The 15,559-nt window shown below is 38.9% G+C and overlaps 1 protein-coding gene across 2 annotated transcripts; it reads right to left on the bottom strand.

Annotated features, from left to right (window-relative positions):
• Positions 1-2,515: 2,515 nt before the first annotated feature.
• On the bottom strand, positions 2,516-15,039 carry HMGCR (3-hydroxy-3-methylglutaryl-CoA reductase). Of its 2 annotated transcripts, XM_008944505.1 has the most exons (19): positions 14,860-15,039; positions 14,376-14,487; positions 13,781-13,868; positions 13,600-13,684; positions 12,023-12,128; positions 11,341-11,447; positions 10,804-10,920; positions 10,184-10,335; positions 9,169-9,413; positions 8,857-9,029; positions 8,187-8,381; positions 7,387-7,545; positions 7,109-7,266; positions 6,089-6,194; positions 4,972-5,142; positions 3,443-3,583; positions 3,173-3,331; positions 2,722-2,876; positions 2,516-2,597 (listed from the first exon to the last, which is right to left on the bottom strand). In XM_008944505.1, the coding sequence occupies exons 1-19, from the start codon at positions 15,022-15,024 to the stop codon at positions 2,543-2,545; spliced, it is 2,649 nt and encodes an 882-aa protein (XP_008942753.1). In that variant the 5' UTR covers positions 15,025-15,039; the 3' UTR covers positions 2,516-2,542. The 2 variants fall into 2 exon arrangements, with proteins under 2 accessions (XP_008942753.1, XP_008942754.1); XM_008944506.1 differs by lacking the exon at positions 7,387-7,545.
• Between the last annotated feature and the right edge of the window lie 520 nt (positions 15,040-15,559).

Raw genomic sequence — 15,559 nt, forward strand, 5'->3', positions numbered from 1 at the left:
GGGCCTGGTCATTGGCAGAACAATGCCCCACTGCCCAACAACGGACACCACCACGGTCGGCCACGGGAGCTGGAGTGCAGGCCAGGAAAGGAGGTGGGGAGGAGGAAATTTGAGTTAAGTTTCCAGAATTTGTAGCAGTGTACTGACTAAAGCTCAACCACTTTGCTGTTAACATGCACTATGATACTGAAAGCTGCCAGGAGAATTTTTAATAGTTCTTGATGTGGTCCTGATGAATTCTGTTGCTCTTCCAGCTTAACCAGTCTTGCAAGAACATACTGTAGTAGGTATTTTGATGAAATTACATTTTCATGGTAAAGCAGTGTTTAAAAATCTGCTAGCTAGTTAAAAGTTTAAAAGTAACTTTGAAAGTTGGGTTTTGGTAGACGTGTGAGAAACTGCCACGAGTGTAATTCAATAGTTTTCTGTAATTTAGGAGGAATGCCCTAGTAGGACCCAGCAGCAAGTACCAGTTGCCAATACTGCAGTGAATTATTTCTGCTACTTGGGCACACCATGTAGTTTAAGTTTGAGGAGAAATTTTAAATGAGTACAGGCTCCTGGAAAAAAGATGAGAAGGTCAGGTGTCAGAGCACCACTGGTACACCAGCCCTATTTTCCTTAACCTTCTTAGGTTTTCTACTAAAAAAACGTTCTTTCATGTGTCACAACGTCGTGAAGTAAGATTAAAATATCACAATTAAGCCAGTATGTTTTCCATTGTTTTACTGAAACTGAAAAAGTAGTTTTGTACCAAAATGTACACAATTTAGTCATAATACAAAATGTTAATTCTGCAAGACAGAATGTCAGTTTAATCCACCAAAACGAACACTGAACCACTGTTTATTGCCAGAACAGTGTTACTTTAAATAAGATCACTGGATGAACATTGAAACAAATTCCATCTTTCCTTAAATAAAATGGTAACTATTAGCAACAATACTGCACAAGATAAACATTCATGGTATTTACATGCTATTATAACATATTTAGCATGTTGGATATCTTCATGCTTGCACATTAGCTTTATGAGCTCATTAGGATGGCATTAATGTGTTGATGTACTACAAAACAACCCATCATGATTTATATTGAACCTGCACATGAGAGGAGCACCTCTAACACTCACCCTTTCAGGAACGCTGCTGCATTACTCCAAGAAACCCAGTCCAATCCCCTGGCTGCCCCCCAGAAAAACTAAACCAAACTGGAGACATCCCACCATCAAGCGCATGAACAGTTCCCCTCCTGTGATTAACTAGGCAGGGTGATGCATTCAGCAACGTTCCCAAAGGTGAATCTGACCAGAATACACCTGGGTTTTCTGCATTACATTAAAACACCTGAGACAGCTTCACTGGTCCAAGTACAGTATTTTAATACAAAAACTGCTTGTTGCATTAACATGTCATTTCACTGAATCCCCTTAATTACTATTTTTCATTGAAAAAAGGATAAGATTTCTTCTTAAAATAAATACACCGCTTCAAAAAGAAAGTTTAAAAGTAATTCCTTTTAAACATCATGATCCCCTTGTGTTAGAAGACAGTGTCATTTTCTGGCTTCATTTTGTCTCAGCTTAGGCAGTGGATACACACCTACTCCTACAGAATAAGTGTCAAACACTTAAAAAAAATAATTATGCATATACATATGCATAAACACATTGTACTTTAACAGACAACTTTTAAAAGAAGTGTAAACATCTGTTCTTGACTCCTGCTGTTTGAATGCACTTCTATCAATAAAAAAAAAAGTTAAAGAAACTCTGTTTGCTTTCATACCTAACCTGTCTGACACAGAACCTTTTTATGTAGCTATCAGATTAAAAATCTAATTTTTCTAGATGAACAAAATACCAAAACAATTGGAAACACTGGTTTCCTCACTTCAGTATAATTATGTTTAACAGTTCAGAACTTTATAGGTCACAAATTTTCCGTCAAGGAAAGTGTGCAGTTAAAACATTGAATGCTGCTTACATGAGGCATCAGCAAATTAATTACTATATATAGGCAGAGTTTTCTATAAAATTAATATGATTCAATAAAATTTTCTTATAGGCTAAGACTTAAGTTTTAAATGTGAAAAAAATTTAAGCTGGGAGTTCATGGAAAGTGATTAGGCTTCCCACCACTTTAAAAAAAAAAAATCCCATTTAAATTTAGAGTGACGTGGTCTTCTTTAATTGTGCCAAACACATTGCATCACTTTTCAGCTTGGAAGTTACCACAAGCTCACCAGCCAAAATAATCTCAACCTGTAAAAACACACGACTGACCCTTTACAAAATGATTCGTATGAGTAAGAATTTCAAAGCCCCATTCAAGATATCCAACTGGATTTCTTTCATGAAGTCATCTCTAACCACTGAAGGTCTAAGTAGTCTCACAAAAGTCCATTGATCTCTGTTTATCTTACACAGATAGCATTTGAGTTGAAGGTGATTTTCATTCTAAACTTCACAGATTTTGGTATTTTCCCCTGTACACGTGGTTGGTTGCTAGAATATTTCTTCATTTCAAAGCTGTTTTAGTATTCAAGCTGCCTTCTTAGTGCAGGTTCCTTGAAGATCTTGTAGATTTATTTTTGACCTAATAACAACCGTAAAGTAACTACATTATACAATATACGTTGCAGTTGTTCATGTAATTATTACAGTATATCGTGTACTTAAGAATGGCAAAACAGCAGAAAAATAATTTCTCTGTTTCTTACCTGTTGTGGATCATGTGGCTTTTAACTAGATGCCCAGCTGCAAGAGCTGCCATTAGTGACAGTTCTCCTGCCATCACTGTCGCACAAACAATTTTAGCAAGCTGACGGGCATTTTCACCAGGGTTATCTTGGCTTGCACCTTGAACCCCAAGCATCTGCAAAGCAAAACATGCAATATTATGCTATGAAACCCACGTAAATTTATGCTAAATTTAGTATTAAAGTAAGTCTTTCCAAATTACATCCAGTGAACTAGCTTTGATATTAAAGGTCTTAAGCTTTAGAAAGTGGATGCATGAAAAATTTATGAGCTAACTCTAAAATTTTCTTGTCAAACCCACCACGTCCCCGGAGGCCCCATTCCCACAGTACTCTTTGGGCTCACTACAGACGGTGGGCGAGCGAGCTTGGCCTGCAGGAGCTGAGCTGCCCCACGCTCTCCGGTCTGTACCTGCAAACAGGCCTGCTGCGGGAGCAAGTTGGTGCCTCCGCCGACGGTGCCTATTTCTATGGAGGGCATGGTGCAGCTGATGTACAGGTCTTCGTTGGATGCACCGGTCCGCTCCATCAGGGTGATGCAGTTAGAGCTGCCCACGTTCTGCGCGGCGTCCTGCGCGCCCCCGGGGAGAGAGAGAGCACAATCAGAACGCTCAGCTACGCGCTCGGTTAAGGATTCCTGGAACGGGGAAGAGCTGAAGGGGTGGGTGTGAAACACACCTACCTGACCACAGGCAATGTAAATAGCTGTCACAATGTTTGCTGCGTGTGCGTTGTAGCCACCTATGCTACCAGCCATCGCAGAACCCACCAAATTTTTGTTTATGTTCACTTCAACTAGATCTTCTGTAGTTGTCTTCAACACCTAGACAAAGTGATACGCTTTTACTATAACGTGCCTTAGCAGGAGTAGAAATACCCTATTTATGGTTAATAAACCCTTGCCCCTTATTTCCTTCCATAGGGAATTTGACTCAGTCATTGCCCTAGATACCTACTTCTATTTTTGACATCTTTGTCAGTGACATAGACAGTGAGATCAAGTGCATCCTCAGCAAGTTTGCAGATGACATCAAGGTGTGTGTTGCAGTTGACACATTGGAGGGAAAAGACACCATCTAGTGGGATCCTGACACGCTTCAGAGGTGGGACCATGCCAATGTCACAAAGTTCAACCAGGCCAAGTGCAAGGTCCACCCCCTGGGCTGGGGCAATCCCTAGCACACCTACAGGCTGGATAGAGTATGGATTGAGAGCAGTCGTGAGGAGAAAGACTTCAGCATGCTGGCTGATGAAAAGCCCAACACGAGCCAACATTTTGCACCCAGAAAGCCAGCTGTATCCTGAGCTGCGTCAAAAAAAGTGTGGCCAACATCTCGAAGGAGGTGATTCTGCCCTGCTATTCTGCTCTGGTGAGACCCCACCTGGAGTACTGTGTCCACCTCTGCAGCCCACAACACAAGGACATAGACCTTTTGGAACAGGTCCATAGGAGGGCCACAGAGATGATCAGAGGGCTGGAACACCTCTTCTATGAGGAAAGGCTGAGTGTGTTCAACCTAGAGAAGAGAAGGCTCTAAGGAGACCTTACTGCAGCCTTCCAGTATCTGAAGAGACTCTACAAGAAAGCCAAGTAAGGAATTTTTACAAGGGCTTGTAGTGATAGGACAGGGGGTAATGGCTTCAAACTGCAAGACGGTAGTTTTAGATCTGAGGAAGTTCTTCACTATGAGGGTGGTGAGACACTGGCACAAGTTGCCCAGGAAAGCTGTGGATGCTCCATCACTGGATGTGTTCAAGGTCAGGGTGGATGGGGCTTTGTGCAACCTGGTCTAGTGGGAACTGGCCCTGCTCGTGGCAGGGACTTGGAACTACATGATCTTTAAGGTCCCTTCCAAATCAACCCATCCTATATTTCTGTGACTATCTGCTCTCATGGTAGTGGAAAGCATAAAACTTTGAAGAGAATGCCAGGCTTGTGCAAGAGACAACCAGTGAAATGATCAAAGTGACAGGCAAGTCCCTATGTTTTATAATCTGTCAAACTGTGGCATAATTCTTCAAAGGTAAAAACTGAATATCCTGATGCCTTCAACTAGATATACATCATTAAAGATATGCACATTATGTCAGAAGATACATGTAGGAATTAGTTACCTGGAAAAAACAGTTAATATTTATGATGAAAGGCAGGTATCAGTTTTGCAAAACATACACATTTTTATCAGGAAGTTAAGGAAAGCAGACACTTACTTCTCTAACAACCTTGGCTGGAATGACTGCTTCACAGACAACAGACTTTCCTCTTCCTTCTATCCAGTTTATAGCGGCAGGTTTTTTGTCTGTACAATAGTTACCACTAATAGCTATAACCTGGAGGTAAGGAAACTCTTCATTCAGCCTTGCCAGTGCTTTTTCAGTACCCTGTTAGAAGAGAAAGGGGAGAAAGGCTAGTGTATCATCATGGTTGCAAAACAAGCTACTCAAGGACAGTGGAGCAGCAAGATTAGGTCTGATGAGATCAGCCATTGCAGCTGAAGAAAATAACACAGGAGTCAGAAAACAAAAAACAACTACCACCGTATTTTTTCTAACCACTTTGGGAATTATATGGGGAATATCCATATATTATATGTGTTCTCCCCAGTACCTACAGACTGTATCTATTCTAGGAGGATGGGCATACAGTTACCATCCTGAAGAGACAACAAGAATCAGGTCAAATGCTACTGGCATGAAATGAATGAATTTTGGATGTAGTAGAACGAGCTTGTCTACACTAGGAAATCTGAAGAAAGGTCTGCTTTATTTATTAACTGTGTACGAACAGGCCCATTTACGTAGTGGTTCTGACAGACTTAAATTTTACCCAGAATAAGCCACTGGTATTAGTCTCAAACAGCACAAGGCATCCCAACAATCTATGAGTCACGTCTCACATTCTTCCATAACACTTGAGAACCCCCCTCTGCTACCGTTCACCAGGTTCCTCATCCTTCATTTACAAGGAAATGACAAACACAGCAAGAGATTAATTACTATTAGGTAAAATCTTTGGCCCAAAGCAACAAAGCAACAAGCTTAATTTCCATGCTATCAAGAACATTGACATTAAATAATAATTTTAAAAAATTAAAATACAAAGTTCCATCAATAGTAAACATCTGTTCTTGTTTACACTTGACAAAGTTAAACACTTTTATTATTTTATAGCACTGCAAACAGCACTATGTCTAATACTCCTCTCTTCACATCCCAGGTAGTCACAGATTGGTAGGCTATCATTTATTTTTAAAAGAAAATTATGATTATTAAAAAGACTTAAAGGGACTATTGTTTTTAAATAGTGCTTAAAAACACTGGTCCTTACTTTTGAAATCATATTCATTCCCATTGCATCCCCTGTTCCAGACTGAAAACGGATATAAAGGTTACGGCCAGCCAAACTGATGAGAAGCTTTTGTAGGCGGGCAAACCTGCAAGAACATTAACTATTACTTGCAATCCTCAAGGGAACATATCAAATTAGTTTCAAATGGCAAAATGGCAGTAAATCACTGCAGTGCTGTTAACGACACTGTGTTCCTCCTCCCTCAGCACAGGAAACACCCTGCGGCTACCACGCACACAGCTCTCCCAAGTAAATACTTCTGAAATGGTCACTCTAAAAGTGTTCACTGCTTTTTTACATTTTCTATTACTGGACTTAATGAAATAACACGTCCTGAAGTCCTACCATAAATGGAATGAATTTGTATTCCTGAAAGCACCTGACTACCAGGCATAAACAAAAAATGAGGCCTTTGGACAGCGGCAGGAGTCGACTCTGGCTGAAACACACTTATGTCCTTGGCTGACACTTGTAAGATTGGTAAGAAACAAAACTCATACGGAAAACTCTCTCCGAGTCTTCCTAAGGAAAGCAGGTAATCAGAGGTCCTAGAAAAAGGCTCTAGGACTTTACAAAGACTTATTCTTAATGCTGGTTTACATTTTTTTAGCATTTCTGTTCTAGCATTATCCTATATTCTCGTAATATAATCTGAAAGACTAGATTCCCAACTTTCTATTACTTTTTGCATAGGAACTGCCAAAAACCCAACTAAGCTTTTATGTTTATTTTTAAATGCTTAGAGGAAATAAATAATGCATTAAGTATTATGCAATGTAAATTCATTTGCTGCTAGGTTACAGTTGCTTACAACCTATCATTGGAAAATGTTTATTTAGCAGGCTCTGTACACAGCCAGAATGACGTTTGCTCTCCTAGACTCACACTACATGGGGTAGTCAAAATGAGTACATCGTTTCCTCTACAGTAGTACACAAACAAAACCACCAGTTAGGAGCTTATGTGAAGAAGTAAGGCTGGAACAGCCATCGTACTAACCTGCTTGTGCTGTCAAAAGCTTCCTTCATTATTTTAAAGCCTTCAGGGCTTTCAAGCCAGACTTTCACTTCTGCAGCCTGGCAAGCAGTGGGCAGCCTCACTACAGGTCCCCGAGTCATCCCATCCGCCAGAATGCGGCTGCTTGCTCCTCCACCAAGCTAAAAACCAAAGCAGAAGGGAAACCAAGTATAGCTTTTAGGAAGTCAAAACCACGCCTGGTATCACCCCGCATATGTTTTATAATATAAAGTTCTTCAAGCTAGTCAGACAACACTTACACATATTGCTCTACATCCTCTGTTTGTACTTGCTACAAGACATCCCTCTGTTGTTGCCATTGGCACCTGAAACTCTTTGTTATCCAAAAACAGTGGTCCTGCTATGCCTACAGGAATAGGCATATATCCAATCACATTTTCACAGCAAGCTCCCATAACCTTACAAAAATAACAGAAAAGGCATCATTAAGGTTACACTACAGTGGTATGGTACAGCACATCACACACTATGCACCTACATACTATGTGACTGCAACAACGCGTTTCAGCAAAAACCCCATAACCCTACTGGTTACAGCAACTGCTAACGCAACCAGTTCCCACCTCAGAAAGTTAACAACTACAGCTATCAGCTAATACTATTCAAATGTAAAATTTGGCAGATGCATTGAATTTCAAGTCTTAAGCTCTATTTAGAAACAAACAAACACACACAACACTCTAATATCGCTAAATGAACTTTAAATAAATTTCCATTTGAACTTGAGCTCAAGGCAATACCATCCTTCAGCTGAACCCAAGCTCAGTCTTGGCAGAATTCTGCATTTGTGAGACAAGACAGCTGCATGCTTTGTTATGAAATGTTTTTGGGGTAAGTTACAAAATTTGCCCCCCTCCCCAAGTTTAAGAACAACAGAGTGCTATGTGTTTGCCTGCTTTGTTTTTTTTTTAAAGCTTCTGCATCAGTTTTGGTCAAGCTCACTGTTAACTCATACACATCACTTCAATCATGTATTTATGTACTTAATGTAGTTGGAAAATAGTTTTACAGTGAGTTTTGCTTGTCTGCATTTACTTACCAAAGAGTAGTTATAATTCCTGTAAGGAAGATATTGCAAAGACGACGGTTCGGGGAGTTTCTTGGATAACATCTGCCGGCGAATGGACACACCTCGCTCCTGGGTCTCCATGAGGGTCTCCAGTTTGTACGCAGGAATATGCTTAGCATTAACTAGGCTGATAACCTCAGCATCAGTAAGGAATTTTGCTCCTTTCTGGAAATGTAAAGGATCGGGAGATAAGGTATAGAGTCTCTTGGCGAAAGTACTTTTCAACACTTCCAAATGAAAAAGGGCAACCACTTTACTTTGACATTATCAGAGTACATGTAAAGGAACCAAATGCCAGTGCCAGGTTTTATAGTAGTAATGGGTATGATCAGAAAGTTTTTACTCAAGATACCCAACTTAACCATGTACTTATGATGAAGCTTCAGTGACCTGGTACCTCATGAATGATGAAGCTGCTTCCTGCTCCCCCAAACCCTGACTGACTGGAGGAGAAGTGATGCATTAGATGGTTTTGTTTTAGTCCTGATCCCCCCCCCAACCTATTAAAGCCATACAGTTTTCTGAAGAATGTCAGTTACCATCAACAGGATCATTTAAAAGCTGGAAAGTGAACTGTAAGTATTCTTAAATCAGGTGTTCCAGTAGAGGTTAAAAAGAAGAAAAAGGTTTTTTTCCATACCTCTGCATTTCCAAGTATACGAACACATTCCTCAATAGAACGTGGTTCTTTAGGCAACTCAATTTCTTCCTCTTTCCCACTAGGAAATGAAGAAGTTTCCACAGGGCTGCAGCTGCCAACTACAAATGTAGCCTTGGTTGACGACTCTGGTAATACAGGCTTTATGATTTCATCTGCATAAAGGGAATTAAAATGAACTTGGCTTTACAAAATCCAGAAGCTTTGATTCCAAATACAACATGCTAACACAGATTTCACTATTTGTTCCAAATATTCAGAAACAGGTTCAGACTTTAAAATGCTAAAAATTACCATTTCCATCTTTGGGAACTAAAGGTTCTTCTGCTGCATTAGATTTCTGACTGTTTTTCTGAAGTCCAGATTGCTTCCTGCAACAATTCTCAGGGACCTTTTTCTGGACCATCACTGGAGATGTTATGGGGTTCTTCAGTGAAAGCGTGGATTCAGTCTCTGCTTGCTCAAAGAAAATGTATTTGACAGCAAGGAGAAGGGCTAATCCAAGAGTGATTACTTGTTCAATGTCCATGCTGGCCATTCTACAAGAGACAAACCAAAAAGTAAATACATGGTATATACAATTTATTGTTTATAATAGTTTTTTTGACATTTGTTTGCTTTAGAAAGTGTAATAGATTCATCATGATTTATAGAGTTACAGAAACTCCAGTCAATAGACATTTTCTATCAGGACATTCAAGTATGCTAGGTTAGGGTAGAGAAATAATTCTTTACATTATTAACCATAGTAATATTCTACATTATTATTTATAATATTAACAGTTTTCAGATGTCATTAAATAGTTGCCAAGTCTTAGCTAAAAAGCAGTCCTAGTAAAAGAAAGGGCTGTAAAATAGTCAGTAACAGCTTCATCACATTACTTTAACTCCTGTCTCCCAATGATAAAGTAGAAAGTCTCTGCTACCATCCTTTACCAATAATGACTACTATGTTGCAAAACTGCAAAGAGGAAGAGGAAAAAAAAAAATTGAAACTGAGAGTTCTGAGTTTCCAGATGTAATACAGAACCATGGGTGCCACCAATTTCAGCTGAGCTGAAGGATAAATGATAGTGACGTGGTTTTTGCACTTTTTGCTCTCGTGTGCGAACGCCAAAAACTCTGCCCGAACAATTGCTCCAGTGAAAAAATTACTTTTTCCAGCACGCTCTGAAATTTCGTATGAAATGTCATCTCTGGTTCCAGAAAGCCCTGCACTGGTCAGAGCTGTCTGACCTGGGAGCACAGCCTGGCCGCACTGAGAAGCCCCCAATGAGGGACACACGCTCCCCCCAGCGAGGCTGCCCACCGAGAGAGGTAGAACTGCCACAGGGACACGTTGGGCTCAATCCTCTTGGGCGCGTTCTCATCCAGTCCCACCGAGCTCTCCACGGTGCTGTTCTGAGCCGCTGGTTCCGCTATCCAGCGGCTGTGGGCGTGAACAAGAACCAGGCCCAGCGACTGCACAAAGAACACAAAACAACAAAACATCCGTTTTCAACTGCAAATAAGTATCAACCCTATGAATATTAAACGTAATCTGTTTGCTTGTTTGGATTTCATGGTTTCGTTTTTATTTGCCCATGTCTCAGAAGTCTAAAGCTAAGGGCTGGTTTCCCACCCCCGATGAACATCCCTTCTGGCCTGTCCCACCACATCCTTCCTCTTGCTCAAGTGATAAGCAAAGGAAGCTGAGCATACCTCAGGGATAAAAGGGAGGGAATCAGTACACATGAAAAAGCCCAGAGTGTTTGGCACAGAAATGACATACACAGGAAGACTTCAGGTGTAGGCACAGGCGATGTTATTAAAAATCACCCTGGTAAACTAGACTAATGGGATGCAGAACACAAGTCTATAGAAAACAAAACTCATTGCACCAGGACACCTTACTGATGGCATAACCACAGGTGAAAAAGAGCCACAAACCATAATCATTTTGACCCTCTGTGTTACAGGATTTGGTTTATTTTCTTCTTCTTCCAGAACACGAGCGAAATGGCTAAGCTGCCAGATCGGGCGCCCTTCACGGCTCTCTCGAGAAAGCTGCAGAAACAAAATTTAAAAATAGGTCCTATTCAGTACATATTAGAAGAATGAACAAGTGAGCTTCAGCATTGCATTTTTGTTAGTTCACCAAGAAATTACCAACAAAAGAGTTAGCATCTAATCTATTGTCTAGCTTATGTTGGAATTCAAATCATGAAAAAAACTGGACGGCCAACAATTTACAATATAATTTGTGTACTCTGCTTTAGATCAGAACTCACACTACTGAGTGTGAGTTATTTACAGTGGCATTAACAAGTTATCAGCAGAGCCACTGCAGCTCTTTTTGTGCATTCCCTCTGTTCACTCTGAAAAGAAGACAAACATGCTGCCATGTAACTCCATGAAGAAATGTACAGCCTGTGAGAAACCCAGGGTCTGCATACTAGGTTTATGTTGTCTGGAAGTTGGTCTTACCTCTAATACCAATGACACACAAGCTGGAAAGAAGGTCATGAAGACGAAGTAGTTGGCAAGAACAGACATACAGCCAAAGCAGCACATAATTTCAAGTTGTCGTACACCTGCATAAAAAGAGAAGAAATTTTTTACAGTTGAATATGCAATGGGCTTTCTATATACTTGAAGAAGCATTGCAAAAGTAACAAAGAAACCATTAAACTAACACTGAAGATTATAGAAGGAACTGTCTAGATAAATGAAGAATAAGCACATTAAGCCCTAGCCATTGTGTATTGGCTGGTTCTAAGCACAACGTGTATGTGTGGTGTGGTATTTACAGAAAAGCTTTGAATTAGAATTCTAAATAAATAATAAGTTCACCAAGACTTTAAATCTTCACACTGTGAAGATTTATGATCCTATTGTTTTAATTTTATAAAAGCAGCTACGCCGAAGTCCATTCCTACTGCACAATGCTCAAGGAAAGCTGTCATTTGTATTTTAAACTTCTTTTCAAGATGTATGTATTCTTATCTGCAGGAAACTAGTAATATAGGCTCATTAGGAAGGTAAAGAAACAGATTAAGTCACTCCACTCTCAGGGGTAACAGCAACTATTTGATTCTCAATATCCCAACGTCTTTCAAGCTGTCTTTTTTAATTGGAAAGATTTAGACATTTAGACCTTATAGCTCACCTGACATAGTACCAACACCAATCACAAGACACTCCACAAGAGCATCCAGTGTAAACGTAGGGCCCAAAATTGCCATTCCACGTGAAATATTTTCCCTTACTTCATCCTAGTAAGAAAAAATTCTGCACGTTAACATAAAGACAAAAATCAAACTAAGGCAGTACACACGATGTAAATCTATGTGATCAGTAAATTGAGTAGTATTATTGATAAGTCCTTACAAAACATATATTGAAAATGAGCTATTATGAGAGACTTTCTTTAATTGCTTTATATCCCTCAGGTTGTTACACTTTGACAGTCTTTATTTACACAAAATTACTGAATTTTAATTAATTTCTCTTCCTTTGGCTCATCAGTATTGTAAGCTCCTACAACACTAATGGACAAAGATCTGAATTACAGTACGTTCAGAAGAACAGAATTTCTACACTTCGAAGACAGCAAATGTCATGACATTTGAAAAGTTCTCACAACCACACATCTGTATGCTAACTTTTACTATTTTATTACTTAACTCGCTAGCCTCAGCTGACAGAAAAGAAGGCATAAAAGACAGAAAAACTTTCCCTGAGGGGGAAAAGGGATTTCCTGCAGAAGCCAGGCATGGCAACGTCTAGAGGGTCTGCTGCCCTTTTTTTCGGTGGTGGTGGTTTTGAAGAGAGGGGGATAGAAGCCATAGGGAAAACCTGTTTGTGAAATACAAGCTTGATAATGAATGAATATCCTGTATTTACAATTATTATAGAATAATATAGAATACAGAGTAATATGGGTGCATGTATAGAGAACGCACATTATACTCAAATATATAGTATTAAACAATATACAATACTTTTGACACAATGAGCATGCTCAACTACTATGCACAGTATTTTGCAGATATAAATTAATTTTGTTAAATATACTTTTATTTCAGAAGTTAAACTATGAGGAAAGAAACATCAAAATGTATGACAAGCAAGATGTCCTGTCAGTCCTTCTTGCTGTGCTGTGTAAATTATGGCAGAGCATGAGTGCTTCTATCTGCACGTATGCTCTGTTTCCTCTGCTAAGGTTCTGCCTGAAGTATGCTCTTTCCAGTGTCAGCATTCTAACGTTAGCTGTCTCTTTACATACTGTTCCTCATCCCTGGAAATGAACTTCTTCCCTATGAATAACTGTTCTGCGGAAGCCTTTGGTCTAGAAACTATGGTCTCCTTAGTAGAGCTTTAAGTATTGCTGGTTTAAAGTTCTGAACGTATAAAACACTCATACATAAATTAACTTAGCTCACCTGACTGTGCATTTTACAGTGTTATTATTTAATTGAACACTCATCTGGATTGAAAACAAAAGAACACAGAGTATGGATAAAATCTTACCCTTTTTCTATATTACCAATATGGTATTCAACTATACATCTCTCCACTTATAATATTGACAGAATCACAGAATGGTCTGGTTCAGAGGGGACCTTAAAGTTCATCTGGTTTGACCCCCTGCACATGGGATAATGTTCATCTTTGAACATTAAATTCAAAAGCTCCATTACAAAAAAAACCAAAAACAAAAACAAAAACTCCAAACCCTCTGACCTGTGAGTTGGAACTGAGTGCAAATTTGGCTAGTGCACTTGCTCTTGACAGATCAATCAGAAGCAGGAAGAACGGTAAAGCTTCACTGAAAAAAAAGAAAGCGGCATATCAGAATTCAAGGTTTAGCATACTAGAAAAAAAAATTTGAGCAAGAAACCCAGAGCAACAACTCATTACTTACTTTAAACCCGTTAGTTCTTTATCCAAGAAGTGAATTACCACTGTACTAAAAACAAAACTTGAGAAGATTGTGAAGAGGCCAGCAATACCTTTAAAAGAATTGAGAATTGGAAATTTTTGGTTTATGTATATTGGGAGTTAAAAATAAAAACTATACCTTTAGATAAAACCTGAAGAAAAAAATAACAATTCTCATCTCCCAGAGATTACTAACAGCAGTTCAGATATCAACTGAAGTAGATGTTATTTTTAATACAGATATTTAAAACCAAAATTTGTACTGCATTTGAAGAAAGCCTATAAGAAATAAAAGCCACCTATCTTCTCCTTATCAGCAAAAATGAAAACTAGTTTAAACAGCTCTACACCTTTATACAATAAAACATTATTTCAAGAACTACATTTCCAGTTTATATATTATCCTACCTAATCTCTCTTAAAAAAATTGCGCTTTGATTTAGGCAGAACATTTATTCTGCTACATAGCAAATAATTAAAACAACCCTGTTCTGTAGTAAAATTTAAATAATGATTACCAACTTATACTTAGAAAAAACAATTAAACATACAGCAAATAAAAAAATCAGCACCAGTACCTAAAATGTACTTTGATCCAAGCTGCCTTAGGTTCTGAAATTGGAAATATATATAAAGGATTGCTATACAGCGTGTGATTGTCAGGATGATGATGTCACTGCTCAGAACATCCTGTATGAGATATAAAGTGAGTGAGTTAGCTTTTACATTATGCAGTAACTTAAGTGTCAGTAATAAAAAAAATCCATTCTAAAGCTGCACTAAAATTGAAGTTTCAGAATAAAATAAGTATCACAGCTACTCCAGTTTATAAAACTAAAATACTGCAAATAATATTAACATAAAATCCTTGCCCACTAGATACCTTCTGTAGTGCATCACTGCTTGCCCACAGCTTTAGTATCCACATGGGAAATAAAGGCAGTGAAGAAGTTTCTCCACAGCTACTGTCATCCTAATACATCACAACCTGATCTCATTATACAGAAAACCCTGGATCTCCTCATTAACTGTAAGTACTGTAACATAAATTTAAATCCTTACTTCTTCAAGTTTGGGGCACTCGTAATTCCAGCCACAGATCTTATCGTTCCCAGTGAACATCTTCATGGACATCATACAGATGGTGAGAGTCACTGTCCCCACAATGACTTCCCACGGGTGAGAGGCTACAAAAAGGCCATGCATTCGAAAGAGCCTGGACAACATTTTCGAGTCTCTTTTTCTAAAAAACTCACAGAACCTGCAACAGAAGAGTATTTCATATAAGCAAGTATGAGATTCTGGTGAAAAAAAAGACAGAGCTCTGTAAATTTCTGCAAGTCAACCCTCAGTAAAACAAAACCAGCCAAATAACAGATGAGTAAGCAAACTAATATTTACCTTTTAACCTTCCATGTAAAATGCATTTCTTTCCAATCTCCTGAAATATAACATGATCTACACCTGCCTTATCAATAATTTTTTCAATACACATCTCCCTTGTTTCTATAAGGTCTTACTAATAAGTCTTCATCACTCTCACAACATATATACACAACACATCTTCACAACATAGTTATCTTCCTGTCACACAATTCTGATACCATTTTGACTCGAACGTCTTGGGTTTATCACCTACATAAACACTTACTAAACTCTGTTTCTTCTTTCTAATCACACCTCCTATCAAAAATATCCTTTATTTTAACTGTGTAAATTAACAGCTAACCATTGCTGGTAACGCCTAGCTTCAACAGCAGGA

This window comes from Merops nubicus, unplaced genomic scaffold, assembly GCF_000691845.1.
Source record: "Merops nubicus isolate BGI_N331 unplaced genomic scaffold, ASM69184v1 scaffold32497, whole genome shotgun sequence".
Taxonomy (NCBI): domain Eukaryota; kingdom Metazoa; phylum Chordata; class Aves; order Coraciiformes; family Meropidae; genus Merops; species Merops nubicus.

Coding starts and splice junctions, on each gene's coding strand:
- HMGCR (XM_008944505.1), bottom strand. CDS start 15,024: ATGTTGTCCAGGCTCTTTCGAATGCATGGCCTTTTTGTAGCCTCTCAC. Junction 13,869..14,375: donor TGGATCAAAGTACATTTTAG/GTACTGGTGCTG, acceptor ATTCTTTTAAAG/GTATTGCTGGCCTCTTCACA. Junction 8,382..8,856: donor GTATACTTGGAAATGCAGAG/GTATGGAAAAAA, acceptor TTACATTTCCAG/AAAGGAGCAAAATTCCTTAC.